The sequence below is a fragment of the Bufo bufo genome, chromosome 2 (genome assembly GCF_905171765.1).
Source record: "Bufo bufo chromosome 2, aBufBuf1.1, whole genome shotgun sequence".
Taxonomy (NCBI): domain Eukaryota; kingdom Metazoa; phylum Chordata; class Amphibia; order Anura; family Bufonidae; genus Bufo; species Bufo bufo.
The window spans coordinates 238,989,584-239,011,325 of record NC_053390.1 but is presented as its reverse complement, the minus strand read 5'-3'; the positions used below and the strand labels follow the sequence as shown (position 1 = coordinate 239,011,325).

The 21,742-nt window shown below is 45.6% G+C and overlaps 1 protein-coding gene across 1 annotated transcript in view; it reads left to right on the top strand.

Annotated features, from left to right (window-relative positions):
• The window catches only part of GALNT9 (polypeptide N-acetylgalactosaminyltransferase 9), an 832,217-nt gene that overhangs the window by 786,866 nt on the left and 23,609 nt on the right, over window positions 1-21,742 (top strand). The window contains exon 9 of the mRNA XM_040416273.1: window positions 7,241-7,336. Coding sequence (XP_040272207.1) covers window positions 7,241-7,336 — 96 coding nt within the window. The remainder of the gene's footprint in view (window positions 1-7,240; window positions 7,337-21,742) is intronic.

Here is a 21,742-nt window from a genome sequence, read left to right as displayed (position 1 = left end):
GTGCTACTGGCATCTTCTGGCATTGTTCCGAGGGCAGTCCGACTGATGGATTATCCCTCTTTTGCCTCCCTTTCCTAGTTTAAATGCCCCTTAGGCCTCATGCACACAACCGTGGTGTGTTTTGCTGTCCGCAAATCGCGGATCCGCAAAACACGGATGGCGTTCATGCGCGTTCCGCAATTTGCGGAACGGCACGGACAGCCTTCAATATAAATGCAAAGTGCGGACAAGAATAGGACATTTTATATTTTTTTAGCGGGGCAACGGAACAGAGCAACGGATGCGGACAGCACACGGAGTGCTATCCGCATCTTTTGCGGCCCCATTGAAGTGAATGGGTCCGCATCCGAGCCGCCAAAACGGCGGCTCGGAAGCGGACCCAAAAAACGGTTGTGTGCACGAAGCCTTAGCAAATACTTTGGACTGTTTACTGAGGACATTTGTTCCCTTGAGAGAAAGATGCAAATCATCTTTTGTGTACTGTTCTTTTCTGTTCCAACTAGAGCTAACATCAGGCACAAAGTCAAACCCTTGGTTCCGACACCATTCACCAAGCCATACATTGAATTCCTTAATGTGCATCTGCCTGTCATGCTGAAAGTTATGCACAGGCAAAATTGCAGAGAATGAAACAGTCAATGCAACCTCCCATATATCATTACCAAGTGTGTGAAAAGCTTCCTTCACCTTTGAAACCTCATTGCAAGCCAGATCATTTGTCCCAAGATGGACAATAACATCCACCTCTCTTTCCTGCTTTGCTTGCTTAACAATATTAAGGATTCCTTGTCTGTACATGCTAGCGGTAGCACCAGGGAGACATCTCACAAAACCATTTTCCTCAAACTTCACACCTCTTATGATAGAATCGCCCACCAACAGCTGTTTACTTTCAATCCTCACCTCATCCTTTTTGTCTTTGCCTGCAGTCTTGCATACATTAAGCATAGGAGATGATTGCTCCTCACCCACTGTGCCTGAGCCATCCTCCATGTTGCTCTTGTACTCTGAAAGTGCTGCAAATGAATTATGGAGAGCCACAGACTGTGGGACATGTCTTCTATCAACAACTCTAAGTCTACCAGAACCTACAGTAACCCATCTTCCATTTCTAGGGGGCCTCTGTGGCAGTGGCATTGCAACATTCCCAGCCTAAGTTTGTTTAACAGTTAATTTACAAATCTCAGATTTAAAAAATGCCATCTCCTGCTGCATTACAGAGAGCTGTCTACAGATCAGACAGCATCCATGCCTCTAAAGAGTGGAACATGAAATAATAGCACAACAATTCCTGCTATGAACCAGGTCTGCCATTTTAAAGAGGGGAACAGTTTCAAACAAACAAAACTTACTTTTTAGATTGTATTCACCTTCAGATTACCTCCTGAGTATCTCCTGAATATCTATAGTGCACTTAGAAATGCTGCACTTTGAGAATGATGCAAGCTATAATTAGGCAAGCTAATACTATGTTGCTATACATACATACACTCCCACAAAAGCTCCTCCCCAACAACAAATTTAATACCTTAATGGCCCTATGCTCATTTGCAATCAGACAATAGCAAAAACCTGTCTAGCAAATTCCTTACCTGTTTTGAAGCAGAGTGTCTGAGTAGCCACCAAAAACACAGCTGAAGTTCTACTACACTGGAAAGCTCTAAGTTAGTCTCCTGAATATCTCTAGTGCACTTAGAAATGCTGCACTTTGAGAATGATGCAAGCTATAATTAGGCAAGCTAATATTATCTTGCTATATATACACACACTCCCACAAAAGCTCCTCCCCAACAACAAATTTAAACCTTAATGGCCCTATGTTCATTTGCAATCAGACAATAGCAAAAACCTGTCTAGCAAATTCCTTACCTGTTTTGAAGCAGTGTGTCTGAGTAGCCACCAAAAACACAGCTGAAGTTCTGCTCCAGTGGAAAGCTCTAAGTTAGTCTCCTGAATATTTCTAGTGCACTTAGAAATGCTGCACTTTGAGAATGATGCAAGCTAATTTATTAGGTATTTCTGCATCCATAATGGCCTGCTCTTTAAAAATATCACATGATGTACACCGACATGATGTACACTGTATATATGTAAAACTGAAACACATGATACATCCTGCCAGGAGAACGCTGTAAAAAAACAAAAAACATAAACTGTGCCAGAATAGCCATTTTGTGGTTACCTTGCTGCACAAAATGCTTAATATCGAGCTATCAAAAATCATATATACCCTGTGAGACAGTGACAGGTCTCACGCAGGGTATAGGCAAGGAAGGGGTGGATAATTCGGTCCACACCCCTATTCCACCATAGGCGAGATGAGCTGGAAGTAATCAGGCTGGCACAAAGCACCTCCCAGGGTGTCAGCAAGGGTGAAGTGTGTTACCTGTGGACAGAGGCCTGAAGGCTCTGCCAGTGTGGTCCAAGCCAGGAGGGCGGAGAGACCACGATTCCCCAAGAGACACTGGACTGGAGACAGTGGGAGTACTGTGCTCTGTACAGCCAGGAGGCTGTGGGACATTGGCTCAGAAAGCCACACGTGTTCACAGGGTGTTTGGTTCTTAAACTTGGTGTCCTGAAGATATCTGTGAGAATGACCCCCGAAAGAATCGCTGATCCCCTACAACCCCAATATAGTACCAATAAAACTGCAACCATATCCCATGGTTTCCAAAATTGTGTCACTTTTTGGGAGTTTCTACTCTAGGGGTGCAACAGGGGGGCTTCAAATACCACATGGTAACTTAAAATTATTTCAGTGAAATCTGCCCTCAAAAATCTATATGGTGCTCTTTCACATATGGAATGTTTCTGTAAATTGGAGAATCAGGGTGATAAATATAGAGGTTTTTTTTTCTGTTAACCCTTGCTATATTACAGGAAGAAATGGATTAAAAATGGGAAATCTGCAAAAAAAAAGTGAAATTTTACCTCCATTTCCTTTAATTTACATGGAACATATAAAGGGTTAACAGTTTTTTAAAAATCAGTTTTGAATAATTTGAGGGGATTATAGGTGATTTCTACTATGTAAGCCCTACAAAATGACTTCATAACTAAATTAGTCCTTAAAAAAGTTGACATAAAATAGATGTATTGGGAATGCTAAGTAATAACTATTTTGTGAGGTATCACGGTCTTAAAAGCAGAGAAATTAACATAGCATTTTTTTTCTATTGTTGACCCCCTAGGAACTATTTAATACAAGATTTATTATCATTGTATATCATTATTTTTTTTTAATGTGGGAGGAAATCCATGGATAAAGAAATAAAATTTGCCAATTAATTCTTAAGATAAAGGGGTAAGCATAAATAATATAAAAATATGTAAATGGTAGACTGAAAAGTATATTACCTTTAAAAAAAATTGTATTCTAAAGGTGGCCAACTCTGCAAACAATGAATAATTACAAATAATACACAAAAATTGTGACCAATGTACAGACCTTAAACTAGAGTAAACTTTAATTCATGCTTTCATTGATGCTAACTATCTAATTTTCCCATGAGACCCATACATGAAGTGCAGAACTTGAGCAAAAATATGATGTGACATCTATATACACTGCTCAAAAAAATAAAGGGAACACTTAAACAACACAATGTAACTCCAAGTCAATCACACTTCTGTGAAATCAAACTGTCCACTTAGGAAGCAACACTGAGTGACAATCAATTTCACATGCTGTTGTGCAAATGGGATAGACAACAGGTGAAAATTATAGGCAATTAGCAAGACACCCCCAATAAAGGAGTGGTTCTGCAGGTGGTGACCTGACCACTTCTCAGTTCCTATGCTTCCTGGCTGATGTTTTGGTCACTTTTGAATGCTGCCGGTGCTTTCACTCTAGTGGTAGCATGAGACGGAGTCTACAACCCATACAAGTGGCTCAGGTAGTGCAGCTTATCCAGGATGGCACATCAATGCGAGCTGTGGCAAGAAGGTTTGCTGTGTCTGTCAGCGTAGTGTCCAGAGCATGGAGGTGCTACCAGGAGACAGGCCAGTACATCAGGAGATGTGGAGGAGGCCGTAGGAGGGCAACAACCCAGCAGCAGGACCGCTACCTCCGCCTTTGTGCAAGGAGGAACAGGAGGAGCACTGCCAGAGCCCTGCAAAATGACCTCCAGCAGGCCACAAATGTGCATGTGTCTGCTCAAAGAGTCAGAAACAGACTCCATGAGGGTGATATGAGGGCCCGACGTCCACAGGTGGGGGTTGTGCTTACAGCCCAACACCGTGCAGGACATTTGGCATTTGCCAGAAAACACCAAGATTGGCAAATTCGCCCCTGGCGCCCTGTGCTCTTCACAGATGAAAGCAGGTTCACACTGAGCACATGTGACAGACGTGACAGAGTCTGGAGACGCCGTGGAGAACGTTCTGCTGCCTGCAACATCCTCCAGCATGACCGGTTTGGCATTGGGTCAGTAATGGTGTGGGTGGCATTTCTTTGGAGGGCCGCACAGCCCTCTATGTGCTCGCCAGAGGTAGCCTGACTGCCATTAGGTACCGAGATGAGATCCTCAGACCCCTTGTGAGACCATATGCTGGTGCAGTTGGCCCTGGGTTCCTCCTAATGCAAGACAATGCTAGACCTCATGTGGCTGGAGTGTGTCAGCAGTTCCTGCAAGACGAAGGCATTGATGCTATGGACTGGCCCACCCTTTCCCCAGACCTGAATCCAATTGAGCACATCTGGGACATCATGTCTCGCTCTATCCACCAACGTCACGTTGCACCACAGACTATCCAGGAGTTGGCAGATGCTTTAGTCCAGGTCTGGAAGGAGATCCCTCAGGAGACCGTCTGCCACCTCATCAGGAGCATGCACAGGCATTGTAGGGAGGTCATACAGGCACGTGGAGGCCACACACACTACTGAGCCTCATTTTGACTTGTTTTAAGGACATTACATCAAAGTTGGATCAGCCTGGAGTGTGTTTTTCCACTTTCATTTTGAGAGTGACTCCAAATCCAGACCTCCATGGGTTAAAAAATTTGATTTCCATATTTTTCTTTTGTGTGATTTTGTTGTCAGCACATTCAACTATGTAAAGAACAAAGTATTTCAGAAGAATATTTAATTAATTCAGATCTAGGATGTGTTATTTTTGTGTTCCCTTTATTTTTTTGAGCAGTGTAGATAAATGCCTACAATGAAATGTAAGACAGCAGAATTGCAAAGGAGTAATGCAAAGGAAAACTACCTGTCTTTGAAAGTATACATCTGTCTAGGCTGCTAACGGCAATCAAATCACTATTATCATGTCTAAAAACAAGATCATGAGACAAATACAAAGTGTCCTGGAACAGACGGGACTGAAGACAGACATTACAATTACATGAACCAGTCATTAGTCTGGCTGTATAGATGGTCATCATCAACAACAATTCCAGAGAAGGAACATCTCTGTGAAGCAAGGCTAGGAATGAAGGAGGAGCCCAAAATTACACTAGCTATTTATGCATCAATCCATGTTATTGTAGCAGATCACTGATCACAGTGTAACCAACTGGCTCAAATCTCATGGGACAGAGAAGATCTTGGCAAGCAAATGGACTAGAAGTGAATGATAGTGAGCAGATGTAAAGGGCATTGATTAAAAAAAATCTGTATGCATTTAAATCCACAAAAATGAGCATTTCTTTGTTTTAGATAAAATATAAATCCGAGTAATACGATACCCTCTGTAAACTAATTGTGGAACAGTGCGGGGTGGCTGCATGAAAGGTCTGGAGACTGCACTTATGATGTTGCCATTTTAATGGTGGCGATAAAACCCACAGAAGCGTCTCTATATATGTGACACAATTGACTATGAATATATGTGGCAAAATTAAACATCATTGACTTATGAGGAGCACCACTTGGCATTTTTTCAAAGGATCCTGAGTAGCTCTCATCTGATTTTTGTTTCTTGTTTTGTTATTCTTATTTCCTAGGTTTAAACATTTTTGGGAAATATATACCCTCAGCTGAATAGTCTAGGTGGAACTGGTGATCCGTATAATTATAGTTTGAACACACTGTACCCTAGATACATCTCACAGTGTGTACTGATGCACTGCTTTCCATATGGACTATTGAAAGGGGACTTATATAATTAGAGCGCATTGTATCATTTTTTTATATATCACATTTTATATATTCTTCTTGATTCTGTTGACTCTCAATCTTAATAATACATGTACTATAATAGGAATATAATGTACTATATCTCCTTATAATCTCCAGAGATTTGAGTTCCCTCCAACCTTTTACTTTGAATTGTGTAGCTGTATACATTATACCTGTCATCTTTTTTTAATGGTACCCAAAAATCAGATTATTTGACACTCACACAACGACTCAGCTTATTACCGTTGCACCACAGTACAGTTGTCAGGACTCTCTCTTAGGCCTCCTGCACACTAATGTTTTTTTTCCGTTTACTTTCCTTTTTTTGCATTCCGTATACGGAACCATTCATTTCAATGGATTCGCAAAAAAAACGGAAGGTACTCTGTATGCCTTCCACTTCTGTATTTCTGTTCCGTTCAAACATAGAACATGTCCTGTTATTGCCCGCAAATAACCATCTATAGCTCCATTAAAGTCAATGGGTGCGCAAAAAAAACAGAATGCATACGGAATGCATCTGTATGTCTTCTGTATCCGTTCCATTTTTTCGGAAACATCTATTGAAAAATTTTTAACCCGCAAAAAACTGGTCAAAAATGGAAACCAAATGGAAAAACGGAACTGCAAAATGGAAAAGAAGCGGAAACACTACTGAAACAAAAAACGGAACAACGGATCCGTGAAAAACGGACTACAAAATACTGAAAAAGCATACGGTCGAGTGCAGGAGGCCTTATCATGAGCTGGATGGTCCAAACTGGTGAACTACAAAACTGCATTTATGCATCTTCTGACACATATCTATGGCATGTCAGATTATTATCTTTGGTTGGATTTCCCCTTTTAGCAGAAAGACATCATGAATAGAATAATTATGGGCCAGTATACTGTACATGGAATTAATGTGAAGCAGAACATACTGTATGAACCAAAAGATGAGGTTCATCTTGTTGTTGCAGAGCAGTTCAGCACTAGCAGTGCTATGTTCAATAAACATCAAGGTTAAAGTGTAAACTGTAATAAGAAAAATGTATAGAATTAATTTTCTCTGTAATGTAATTTTTGTACTGCTTTAATACAGTTATTGACTCTTTTGATGACTTTTTGTTATTTCAGCTTCGTAACAGTAAAGCAACAGGCTATTGTTTGGATCAAGGTTCTGAAGATGACAACAAAGCCATTTTGTACCCTTGCCATGGCATGTCCTCCCAGGTAAGCGGTGCATGGAGCTGTTTGGCAACACGTATTTCAGGTTTACTGCTATGTCTGCTTGAATGTTAAAGGGAACCTATCACCGGGATTTTGTGTATAGAGATGAGGACATGGGTTGCTAGATGGCCGCTAGCACATCCGCAATACCCAGTCCCCATAGCTCTGTGTGCTTTTATTGTGTAAAAAAAAAGATTTGATACGTATGCAAATTAACCTGAGATGAGTCATGTCCCTGAGATGAGTCCAGCGTGAAGGAGCCCAGCACCGCCCCGCATCTTTAGAATCTCCTCCTTGCTCCCCAACGTCAGAAAGCTAGAACGCCGTAATCTCACGATTACGAATTAATTCCGAATTAATTTATCACAAAGTGATTTAAATAAGCTATATCCAGTCACTGTTAGGCTACATTCAGCCAACTGTAAGTGTTTTGCGGTCCACAAATTGTGGATCCGCAAAACACAGATATCAGCCGTGTGCATTCCACATTTTATGGAACACACATGGCCAGCCCTATATAGAAATGCCTATTCTTGTCCGCGATTGTGGACATGAATAGGACTTACTCTATCTTTTTTAAATGAAATATTCCCACTTCACTTATTTGGTCAGTTACAGGTCAAAAACAGATAATAGGTGCAGTTCTTTTCATGATACCTTATCTGAGAGTAGGATTGGCTCCTGATATTGGCTCTAGCTGAAGTGTGAACTCAGTCTAACAGGTCAATGTTAGCCTCAGGTATAATATACTTAACCACGCAGTGGACAAATATTCTACTATAGTGGGAGAGATGTCTCATTTTACACCGTCAGCATAGATTGATAGATAAACAATTTTGTTAGCCACTGATGCATTTAGTGGCCCCATGATAGAGTTGGGAGGGTGTCAGCAGTAAGATTGTGTTGATATCACTGTTTATTTTTCCCTTCTTCTGATCCATCAGAACAACCCAAAAAGAAACGGATCCTGTCTTTTGAGCAAATGCCTTCACCGGGTCAGTAATTGATCGGGATTTGAAAGGCAACAACAGGAGTGTCCAAAACAGAGATGTCATGTGATGGAAATATTTGCATGTGTTTTGGACCCACTCCTGATTTTGGCTTCCAAATCATGATGAAATCCTGATGCTAAATACTGACTGTGTGATCGAGGCCTTATGGCTGCTCCAAAGGCAAGATCCATAGTGTTTAGAATTTTTCAGTTCTTCTGATAGATCAGAAGGGTAAAATAAATGGTGATGTCAAGACCAAACAGGGACACTAGTGGCCCTAGAACAACATGAGGAGTCAACATAGTGGCCCATTCACAGAGTGGGGAGGTTGGCAACAGCATGAGGAGTCAACATAGTGGCCCAGTCTCAGAGTTGGAGGAAACAACAGTGGCAGTAATAACACAAGTGGTGCTAATGCTGCTGTCACTATGCAAGCACATGGCACAATGTTGGGAAACACCATTCTGCCTTTGCAGCTCAAGGAGGGGGTGGTTTGCATGGTACGAGTGGCTAAAGTGCACGCACAGTTTCCTGGTCATTTTTCAAGACGTCTTGTAGTTAGGTGGAAGACTTCAGAAACCAGCTTACAACCAGATTAAAGACGTGTGCCATGCAGGACGCATGGGTCAGCCGTGTTTGATGCAGCTCCAACAGAATATTCTTCCCATTATTGGTGAACATGGTTTCGATCTTCAGTTAGCGAAGAGATTGTCAGGATTCGAATTCCCCTTGAAGGACGTGGAGCAGTTCCTCCCCATTGTGACTCTGTTCACCCAGGCTGGCCAGTTGCAGAACAGTGTGACACCACCATTTTCCTTATAGGTGGTATGCTGGAGTATCACTCAGAACTGTGCCTACAGTGGAGGCTGAGGACAAGGTGGAAGATGAGGATGCAGCGGAAGACATTAGCACCAGAATCACAGCATGAGAATGTAGAGGCAGAATTGATATCACCTGGCCACGTTGCTGGTGTGCCTGGGCAGGATCCACATTTACCCAGTGGGCCATAAAGGACATATATTGTCCTTGACCATAGTTACAGCTCCACACGTCGGTGCTTCCATGAACTGTACCAGACACCGACAAGCTCAAGGACTGGTCCCCCTTCTGCTGTACGTACGTATGAAGGGCTAGTACAGCTTTTTTAGAGAGGTAGTGACGGCTTGGGACTCTCCACCTTGGCTCAGCACAAGCCACCAGTTCTCTGAAATGTGCAGAGTCAACCACATGGAAAGGGAGGGACTGTAGTACCAGCAACTTTGCCAGGAGCTTGTTCAGCTTCTGCGCCATTGGATGAGTGCATGCATACTGATGTTTCTTTGCAATCGTCTTGATGATCGATTGCTGATGAAACGCGTGACGAGGAGTAGGAGGATGAGCATCAGGACCAGTAGACGATAGGAAAGAAATAGGAAAGAAACACAGCTCTCTTCTGCTGAGGTGCTGGAGCCTGGACTGCTGGAGAAGGGGTGCCTGCTGCTGGGAGATGCCTCAGGCTGTATCATTACATTAGTGCCACGGTTTTCCCAGACCACTGTACGGTGATGCTCCATGTGCTGACGCAGGGCTGTGGTGCCAACATTGGCACTCTGGCTGCACTTCACCTTCTGCCCACAGATTCTACATATGGCCACACTGACATCCTCCAGCTTCTTAATAAACAATTCCCACACCCTCAAGTATGGCATTTTACCCCCACCACTGCCTGCCACTGCCTCTATGAAGCCATGCACCGCTAGACGTTTCCAGACAAGTAGGCTCCTGAGTAACAGACAGTCTACCCCAGGCACATTTGGTTCCAGATCTCACACTGTGGTTACCCTACTGGCTCATGGCCATGCTTGCACCCAGCTGGCTCAGCGGCACACTGCCACCCTGCCACTGTCTAATGGGTAGGCTGCCACCCTCACCTCCTGATGGTGATGATGAAGCCCCCTCTTCACCTGGCTCCCATGTGTGATCAACTAAATCATTATCCACTACTGTCTGCATGTCACTTTTGTCACCCTCACCAGTCTCATGGTCGCGTTGCTGACCGCTCGCAAAACCTGCTCCCATGTGACTGTCATCATTCCTACTTGCACACCTTCATGAGGAAGCAGTGGACCTCCCCACCACATATGGCCAGTAGCTGTTGACTGTCTTCAATAAGCTCATCGTCACTGAAAAGCAGAGCAGAGTTGGCGGCATGCATTGCTTGCCTGGCAGAAGTAGCAGCAAAGGAAAGAGGCAGGTTCAGGACAGGTGAGAGCACAGAGCTTCTTCCTGGGCCATGTCAAATAAGTGTGGTTTCAGAAGAACCCACCGACTCCTGGCTGTGTGTGACTAATGTCAATTGAGATGATGTTGAAGACCAAGTCACCATTAATGGACAGCAGGATTGGTCTTCAAAACATGACTACTGGTTGACAGTGGCAGCTCTGGCCTTATGCTGCTGCTAACACCCCCTGCCCCCCCTTCTTCTGCAACTACTTGTGCTAGCCCCAGCAACATTTTTGACACTGCCCGGCCTAATGGAATTGTTTATCTATTAAACAATGTGGACATGCCAATAACAGTAGAACAAGACCGGTTATTCACCCCAATATGAGAATGAAGGGGTTATAGATTTGTTAATGTGGACATCCCAATAACAGTTGGAGTAGACAGGTTATTCACCCCAATTTGAGACCCAAGGCCTAATGGAATTTTAATTTATTAAACAATGTGGACTCCCCAATAACAGATAAAGGAGATTTGAGAATCAAGGCGTAATAGAACTGTTTATCTATTAAAGAATGTGGACACCCCAATAACAGTATAATTAGACAGGTTAGTCATCCCAATTTGAGAATCAAGGCATAATAGAATTTTTTATCTATTCAACAAGGTGGACACCCCAATAACAGTAGAATTAGACAAGCTATTCAACCCAATTTGAGAATCAAAGCCTAATTAAAAAGCTTATCTATTAAACAAGGTAAACACCGTTCAATTAGATAGCTCTGTGCCCTACACAGAGATTGATGCAAACTACCCTGTCTCCTATGGATCCCTTCAGCTTCAGATTACAGTCCCTGCACTTTCTCTGCCCTGTCCTGCAGTCTCCCTATGTAGAGATGTCCTGAACTATTCGCCGGCGAACAGTTCCCGGCAAACATCGCTTGTTCGCGTTCGCCGCGGCGGGCGAACATATGCGATGTTCGGTCCGCTCCCTATATGCCATCATTGAGCAGGGTACCTCACAGTCAGCAGACACATTCCAGCCAATCAGCATACCCTCCCTCCCAGACCCTCCCACCTCCTATCAAAAAGCAAGGACAGCATCCATCTTAGATTCATTCTGAAGATGCAGTGTTAGTTAGAGCAGGGAGAGTGCTGCTGCTGCTGAATTAGTAGGGAAATCGTTAGCTAGGCCAGTGTTTTGTGTCCACTCCAGTCCTCAAAGACTCATCTGCTGTCAGGACAGCGTCCTGACAGCACCCCAAAAAGCCCTTTTTAGGGCTGGTACATCAGTCTGCTTTTATTTATTTATATATATATATATATATATATATATATATATATATATATATTGCAGTTGCCTGCCTGTGTGTGAGAGGCCACAGGCCCACAGTCTGTACTATGTGCCCACCACTCATATCGGATGGCATAGTACCTTGCAGATAAAAAAGTCATTTAATTTTTACCCTTTAATATAATTGCAGTTGCCTGCCAGTGAGTGTCAGGCCCACAGACTGTACTATGCCCACTGCCCACCACTCATATCGGGTGGCACAGTACCTTGCAGATAAAAAAGTCATTACATTTTTTCTGTGTAATATAATTGCAGTTGCCTGCCAGTGTGTGTCAGGCCCACAGACTGTACTGTGCCCACTGCCCACCACTCATATAGGGTGGCACAGTACCTTGCACGCATAGTACCACTAATCGAAAAAAATAATGACAGGCAGAGGCAGGCCACCCCGCAGGGGCCGTTGTGGTCGTGGTGCTGTGATTTCCTTTGGCCCTGGAATAATAACCAGTGTTCAGAGGCCACGTACCCGGAAAAATTCTGAGGACATAGTTGTCTGGCTTACACAGGACACCCAATCTTCTACAGCTTCTGCTCGGAACCTTGACGCACCATCCTCCTTCAGCTCAGCTTCGGGCACCTCTCAAGTTTCCATTCGCCCGCCCGCCGCCACCACCAACACTTGCACCACAGCAGCTTCACTTGATCTGTCAGAGGAGTTATTTACACATCAGTTGGAAGAAATGAGTGATGCGCAACCATTATTGCCAGAGGATGTAGATAACAGGAATATGTCTCAGTCAGGCAGCATTACACACATGGACGTACTGTGTGATGATGATGATGTTGTACCCGCTGCTGCTTCCTTTGCTGAGTTGTCAGATACAAGTGAAGCGGTTGATGATGACGATATGTCCGTGGATGTCACGTGGGTGCCTGCTCGAAGAAAAGAAGAACAGGGGGAAAGTTCAGATGGGGAGACAGAGAGGAGGAGGAGACGAGTTGGAAGCAGGGTGAGGTCGTCGCAAGGAGCTAGTGGCACAGTCAGACAGCATGTATCGGCACCCGGGGTCAGCCAGACAGCACGCCAATCAACGTATGCTGTTGCCACCACCAGAATGCCATCATTACAAAGCTCAACAGTGTGGCATTTGTTTTGTGTGTCTGCCTCTGATAACAGCGATGCCATTTGCAACCTGTGCCAAAAGAAACTTCGTGGGAAGTCCAACACCCACCTAGGTACAACTGCTTTGTGAAGGCACATGATCTCACATCAAAAACGCCTATGGGATCAACACATGATGAGTACAAGCAGCACACAAACTCAAAGCCACCATCCTCCTCCTGGTCCAGCATCTTCAGCCACGTCAACCACTGCTGTCCTCCTTGGCCCCTCTCAACCACCCGCCACTCCGCCTCTCACCTTCAGCAGTTCCTGCTCATCTGCCCACAGTCAGGTGTCTGTCAAGGAAATGTTTGAGCATAAGAAGCCAATGTCACAGAGTCATCCCCTTGCCCGGCGTCTGACAGCTGGCTTGTCGGAACTCTTAGCCCGCCAGCTTTTACCATACAAGCTGGTGGAGTCTGAGGCCTTCAAAAAATTTGTAGCTATTGGGACACCGCAGTGGAAGCTACCCGGCCGAATTTTTTTTTCACAAAAGGCAATCCCCAACCTGTACTCTATTGTGGAAAAGGAAGTCATTGGGCAAGGGTCCATCTGACCACTGATACCTGATCTGCAAAGCACGGTCAGTGCAGGTATATCACGTACACTGCGCATTGGGTAAACCTGCTGATGGCTGCCAAGCATGGAATGCGTGGCTCTGCAGAGGAGTTGGTGACACCGCCATGACTTGCAGGTAGGCCTGCTGCCTCCTTCTCTACTCCTCCTACTCCATCCTCTTCGCTAACCTCCTCTGCTAAATACTCTTCTGCTGCTGCGTCATGCTCCACATCAACTGCACCCCCCCAGCTCCCCAGGGGCTATTCAACATCCCGGATACGACAGTGTCACGCCGTCTTTGGGTTGACTTGCCTGAAAGCAGAGAGTCACACCGGACCCGACCAGCACTCCTGTCCGCCCTGAACGCACAGGTGGATCAGTAGCTGACCCCGCACCAACTGGAGATCGGCAAAGTGGTGTGTGACAACGGAAGCAATTTGTTGGCGGCATTGAATTTGGGCAAGTTGACACATGTGCCATGCATGGCACATGTGTTGAATCTGATCGTACAACGCTTTGTGCATAAGTACCCAGGCTTACAGGACGTCCTCAAGCAGGCCAGGAAGGTGTGTGGCCATTTCAGGTGTTCCTACACGGCCATGACGCATTTTTTCGATATTCAGCGGCGAAGCAACATTCCAGTGAGGCGCTTGATTTGCGACAGCCCGACACGTTGGAATTCAACACTCCTAATGTTCGACCGCCTGCTCCAACAAGAAAATGCCATCAACGAGTATTTGTATGACCGGGGTGCTAGGACAGCCTCTGCGGAGCTGGGTATTTTTTTGCCACGTTACTGGACGCTCATGCGCAATGCCTATAGGCTCATGCGTCCTTTTGAGGAGGTGACAAACCTAGTCAGTCGCACCGAAGGCACCATCAGCGACATCATCTTATTTGTTTCTTCCTGGAGCGTGCCCTGCGAAGAGTGCTGGATCTGGCCGTAGATGAGCGTGAAGAGGAAGAGTTGTGGTCACCATCACCACCAGAAACAGCCTTATCATCATCGCTTGCTGGACCTGCGGCAACGCTGGAAGAGGAGTCTGAGGAAGAGGAGTCAGAGGAGGATTGTGGCTTTGAGGAGGGGGAAGACCAACCACAGAAGGCATCCGAGGGTGCTCGTTGTCATCTATCTGGTACCCATGGTGTTGTACGTGGCTGGGGGGAAGAACAGACCTTCAATGAGATCAGTGAGGACGAGGAACGGGACATGAGTAGCTCGGCATCCAACCTTGTGCAAATGGGGTCTTTCATGCTGTCATGCCTGTTGAGGGACCCTCGTATAAAAAGGCTGAAGGAGAACGACCTGTACTGGGTGGCCACGCTACTAGACCCCCGAATTACCGGAAGTCGGAAAGGATGCAGCAGTTCCAAAACAAGTTAAAAAGTATGCTTTACACAGCGTATAAGGGTGATGTCACAGCACAACGGGAATCTAACAGGGGAAGAGGTGAAAGTAATCCTCCTGCTACCACGACCACGCCAGCAAGGACAGGACGCTTTACAGACGTGTTGTTGATGGAGGACATGCAGAGCTTTTTAAGTCCTACGCATCGCCACAGCCCTTCGGGGTCCACCCTCAGAGAACTACTCGACCGACAGCAGACTACCTCGCCTTAACTGCAGACATCGACACTCTGAGGAGTGATGAACCCCTTGACTACTGGGTGTGCAGGCTTGACCTGTGGCCTGAGCTATCCCAATTTGCGATAGAAATTCTGGCCTGCCCCGCTTCAAGTGTCCTGTCAGAAAGGACCTTCAGCGCAGCAGGAGGTATTGTCACTGAGAAGAGAAGTCGCCTAGGTCAAAAAAGTCTAGATTACCTCACCTTTATTAAGATAAATGAGGCATGGATCCCGAAGGGACTTACAGTGGGGGATGCATTTGACTAAAAAAGGCTTGATGAGATGCCTTGGGCTAAAAATGGTCCACACGCGGCTGTATTTAATCTCTGCATGCCGGATGACTTGTGTGACTTCTCCGCCACCAACTAGGGTTCAAGCCGCAATGTTTTAGTGCACTTTCTGCCTGGAAAACATCAATTTTGTAGCAGCGGCTGCAACAATGCCTAATTTTTCAGGCATGTGTACATGCCTAATTTTTCTGGCCTCTGGTGCTGCACTGTGGCTGCAAAAACAAAACAAAAAAAAGACACATACATGTGTCAATTCCCCTTCATGATCGTTACCTTGTTGTGGTGAAGGGGCTTGCGTATCACAATGAAGCGATCACCTCTATGAGTGTGTTGGCAATGTTGGCACACCCCAGATGATAAGGTCGTTGCTTCATTGTGAACAGACCAAAAGCGATCGGCTGGATAATTTTTCATAGAAAAAACATTAATTTTCTTTGTGATCATCTAAGGTGATCATTAAAGCCTACTAGGCCAACAATGGGCCCAGACTGCAGAATCATTGTTTTCTGGGTCACTTAACTGTCACTGAACTACCTCAGCACGACCATAGGCTTTGAAAAACTGCCATCGCCTGCAATCTCCCAAATGTGCGCACGAGCACAGTCATCGCTACACCAAGATTGACACATAGAGGAATAAAATTTATGTCATGAGTGTGTCAACTATTGACAACTCTTTGCGGTTGTCTAAAATCTATTCGATACACGTCCCCTGATAGGGGACGTAACAGGGATTAAACTGATAGGAATAGTACTACTTAACACACCACTCATATAGGGTGGCACAGTACATTGCACGGCGCACGCGCAGTGCCCCAAATTGGAAGTAAGAGGACCGACTAACCATCTTTTTCCATCTCCCGGTTCCTAAAATCTATTCCATACACCGGCCCCTGATAGGGGACAAAACAGAGATTAAACTAAGAACAGATTTTTTTAATTTAAAAAAAAGAGGACAGCCTCTGCGGAGCTGGGTATTTTGTGGCCGCGTTACTGAATGCTCATGCACAATGGCTGTAGGCTCATGCGTCCTTTTGCGGAGGTGACAAACCTGGTCAGTCAAACCCAAGGCAACATAATCGACCTCATCCCATATGCGTTTTTTATGGAGCGTGAACTGCGAAGAGTGCTGGATCAGGCCGTAGATGAGCATGAAGAGGAAGAGTTGTGGTCACCATCACCACCAGAAACAGCCTTGTCGTCGCCGATTGCTGGACCTGCGGCAACGCAGAGAGAGGAGTCTGAAGAAGAGGAGTCAGAGGAGGAAGGTGGCTTTGAGGAGGTGAAAGACCAACCACAACAGGCATCCCAGGGGGCTTGTTGTCACCTTTCGGGGACCCTTGGTGTTGTACGTGGCTGGGTGGAGGAAGAGACCTTCAATGACGTCAGTGAGGACAAGGAACGGGACATGGCTAGCTTGGTATACAACCTTGTGGAAATGGGGAGTTTGCGGTTGTGCAAATGGACTGTTTGCGGTTGTTTGCGGTGCGTTGAAGTATATGGTGATTCGCCCGGTTCGCCCGTTCGTGAACATTTGCGGAAATTCACGTTCGCCGTCCGCGAACGGAAAATTTTATGTTCGCGACATCTTTAGCCCTATGCTCTCCCTACAATATCCCTACACTGTCCATGTACTCTCCCTATCCAATATTCTACAATTAAAGGCTTTCTTTCTAGCGCTTGTCATATCTCTCCCTATGCATGGCTCACAGTGAAATGGCGACAGCATGAGATGAGGCATTTAAATAACTGTGACATTACAGGGGCTGGCTAGCTGTGGATTGGCTGTCTGCATTGAATTATGGGTGATCTTGCATTCCCAGGCTTCTTACTTTAATTTTGTTGTTCAATCTCTTTATTAAGGACAAAAAAAAGTAGTGAATGCAAAGGCATACAACCACAAGACACAGCAATATACCATTTCTGGAATTAGCAGTACAAGGATACTGAAAATGGTTGTGTGCATAACAAATATAAGGCGGTCCATCAGTAATGTGACACAATTCGCATATAGACATACGCCCACTCTTAAAGAGAACAAGAACACAGGGGAACATATACACATACAAGACAGAAACAAAGGGGGAGAGAAGGGAAAAATGCCTAAAACATAAGAACAAGTAGTATTATACATTGATAGAAACGTTGCCCAGCCACATATGATAAGACTGGGAACCTTTGAAGAGCAACCAAGGAGACCAGATCTTAAGATATTTAGCCTCATGACCCCCATCCTCAGAGCTCCTCCATTCTATGTATCTTTTCAAATGTGTTAAGCCATTCCTCGAAACGCAGTGTTTCCGTAGATTTCCAATGTCTTGGGATAACCAGACGAGCCGCCTGTACGAAGAATCTCAAGAGACCCACCTTCAGGGAGGAGAGGGAGCCGGGGAACATAGACAATAATGCGCCCTCCAGTGTCCACCTTGCGGTGTTACCACTGACTAGACCATACAGCTCATTGATTTTTCCCAAAATGGGGATATGCGATCACACTGCCACCAAACATGGGCCAAAGTACGTGGGCCAATTCTCTCTCTCACAACGCCAGCAGATATCTGGACATGTTGGGTAGAAGGAATGCAACAGAACAGGAGTTCTATACCATCTAGAAAGAATCTTAAAATTATTTTCTTGTAAGCTACAACTGACGGACGATTTGTGTGACAGTGTGAGTGCCCTCTCCCATTGGTCAGAAGAAAAGGATTTACCCAGCTCCTTCTCCCATGCCCTCACATATGGCAGGGACGGGAGGGGTCGTTCCCCCTCCTGGAGTAGCCCGTAGACCAGAGACACTAAATGTGTGGGTGGTGTATTCTGGAGGCAAAGAGACTCGAGAGCGGTAAGATCCCTAGAAAGTTTTTCCAAGGGGCCTAGTGTTTGCAGGAACATCTTTATGCTATGATATTGTAACCACGCCCCCCCCCCCCCAGAGGCTGGGTCAACAAACGAATCCAAAGGCCTAATGGCCCCACCAGCTATTAACGGTCTAACCTGTGGGTTATCTTCTTTTCGGAGCCCTAGCACCCTCTGAGTACCCTCCTCCATAGGGAACCCTGGATTGTTAAATATGGGGATCAGCGGTCCCGGAAAAGTGGTAAGCCCTAGAGCCACCACGTGCTTATCCCAGGAAGGGGAGCTTCGAAGGCCTATGGGTTCTGGCCAACCAGAGCAAATTTTGGGTTGGAAGTCCCATTTCCATTCGTTCGAGCTGAACCCACCTAGAAGAGCTGCTGTGGAACCAATCTAAAATGTACGAGAAAATTGCAGCTTTGTGGTAGTTGGAGAGATCAGGGACCCCCATTCCCCCTTTAAGCTTATGACGAACCAGAAAGCGCATACCTAGCCTAGGGGAGGATCCCGCCCAAATAAATCTTAGGAACAGTGATCTGAAGGCCTTAAAGCAACCACAAGGTAAGGGCATCGGTATGGTGCGAAATAGATATAAAATCCAAGGGAGGATATTCATTTTTATCGCATGAATTCTCCCAAACCATGACAACAGTAGTTGCCTCCAGGCCTTCAGATTCCTTTGGAGTGAAATTGAGTGAAAAAACATCTGTCAAGCGTGAGGGGATAGACGTACCTAGATATGTGAGGTGGCTGGAGGACCATCTAAATGGGAATGAGGACTGTAGGTCACGCACTAGGGACTCAGGAAGGTTGATGTTTAGGATCACAGACTTATGTAGGTTGACCTTAAATTTACTGACGTCTCCAAAGAGTGCAAACTCTTTCAAAATGTTAGGAAGACTGACCCTCGGGTCTGAGCAGAAGATTAGAAGATCGTCCGCATATACGGCGATCTTGGATATGCTCCCCACCTGGAAACCCTTGATGGAATCGTTAGCTCTAAGAGCTCTGGCCAGAAACTCCATAACATAGAAAACATAGAAACATAGAATGTGTCGGCAGATAAGAACCATTTGGCCCATCTAGTCTGCCCAATATATCTGAATACTATGGATAGCCCCTGGACATATAACCAATATGTACAGCAGGGGGGAGAGGGGGCACCCTTGCCTCGTGCCATTATGGATCTGAAATGGGGCCGACAGAGAGCCATTAACCCTCACCTGGGCTCTCGGGTTGTGGTATAAAGCAGTAATTCTGCATTACAAATTGGGACCAAAACCAAAGGCCCTAAGGACCTCCGACATAAAAGACCAATCCACCCGATCAAATGCCTTCTCGGCATCAACCGAGAGAAGTCAGAGGGGGGACTTCATCGTGGACGCTCGGGCAATTAAGGCTAGAGAGCGGATGGTGTTGTCTCTGGCTTCATGTCCAGGGACAAAACCTGTCTGGTCCTCATGTATCAGCGAAGGCAAGTAAGGCTTCAGTCTTTCAGCTAGTATTTTGGCGTAAATCTTAACATCGATGTTGATCAGTGATATCGGGCGGTAGCTACTACAGGCCAAGGGGTCCTTCCCAGGCTTGGGGATAACACAAATATGCGCTGTTAGAGCCTGTGGCAGGAAGGAAGCACCCTCCACCAGGGATTTGCACATACTGGTGAAGGGACCTGATATGTCCTCTAGGAAGGTCTTATAAAAACGGGAGGTGAACCCGTCCGGTCCAGGGCTCTTACCAACCACTAAGCCTTTAATGGATCTCCTAACCTCCTGGGTCGAGATTACTTCCACCAGGGCCTCCCTACGGGCCGCGGTCAACTTGGGTCCCACAAGGCCAGAGACATAGTCTCTGATCTTCTGGAGCCGGGCCTCGGGTTGAAGTTCGGCGAACTTCCCCTTCAGATTATATAACTCAGTGTAGTAGGCACGGAATTCCCTCAAGATGTCTCCAGTAGAATGGAACTTACCTCCTTCTCTCCGGTTAAGAGATGGAATATAGGAGGAGCTATGCTTGGGTCTCAGGGCTCTGGCCAACATTTTACCACTCTTGTCTCCCTGTCCATACATAAGTCTGTCAAACCTATCTCTGAAGCCCAAATATTTCTGGTTAATCAATCTCCTGAGGGCCAATCTAGTGTTGCATAGTTCCTGATACACGACCGCAGAGAGGGAGCTCTTATGTCTACGTTCAAGCACAGCTAATTTTTGTAACAGCTCACCCATCTTCCCAGCCCTGATCTTCTTCAGCCTAGAAGCGTGTAGGAGGAACCGCCCTGCACCACACACTTCAACGTCTCCCATTTAATTGTGGGACTGGTAGTATCCGTTTCATGTACCGCTAAGAAGTCAGTGATAGACGAATGGATACCAGCTAAACAGACCGGGTCCCTAAGAATATTGTCATTCAATTTCCAGGGGTATTGTGAGCGGGTACGGCTCCCAATGGCTAGAGTCACCCACACTAGGGAATGGTCAGAGAATAGAGCAGGTTTAATACCTGCTGAGGGATTAAGATCTAGCAGGGAATGTGAGAGGAAAATATAGTCGAGGCAATGATATACATTTTGGGATGTAGAATAAAATGTAAAGTCCTTGTCAGTAGGGTGTAAGTTGCGCCATATGTCTACTAGTCTGAGAGAGTGTAAGTGTCTCCGGAAACCTCGGGCCACCCCAGTCGGGGTAGAGGACCTACCTGATGAGGAATCTAGCGTGGCATCCAGTGGAAAATTGATATCTCCCCCCAGGACGATCAGAGCGCCATCGGCAAAGGTATCCAGGGCTGACAGTACCGTGGAAGCAAACTGAGAGTGTCCTGTGTTAGGAAAATACATGTTAGCTAGTACCAATACCTGAGAACCTATAGACACTTTAAGAAAAATGTAGCGCCCCAATTCATCGGGAGAGGCTTGCAAAACCTTACATGGTACGGATTTGTGTATCGCGATATACACGCCCCTAGATTTAGATTCCAGGAACGTGCTATGCGCCCAGTATGTAAAGTATCTGTTCTTGCAGAAGGGGATATTATCCGACTTCAAATGAGTCTCCTGCAAGAAGGCTATGGAAACCTTTTGTTTATGGAGATTATATAAATCCTGGTTCCGTTTAGCGGGGTTATTTAACCCGTTGGCGTTAAAGGAACAGATCTTAATAGGATTCATCTTATGCAACTAGAAGAGAACAAATGCAACATCCTGAGTTCTGAGAGTAGGACATAAGGGAAGAAACACCCGGGGAGCTGAACGGGACAGACAAGACATAGCAAGACAAGACAGGACAAAACCAGACAGGACAAAACAGGGGGAACGAACAAACAATACAAAACACCAACTAGCCATCAGCCTATGGCCCTATAGCTAAACAACAGTATCGGGAACAAGTCCCACTACCCTAACTAGAGAGGGAGAAGTGAAAGTGCACACAAAGTCGGCG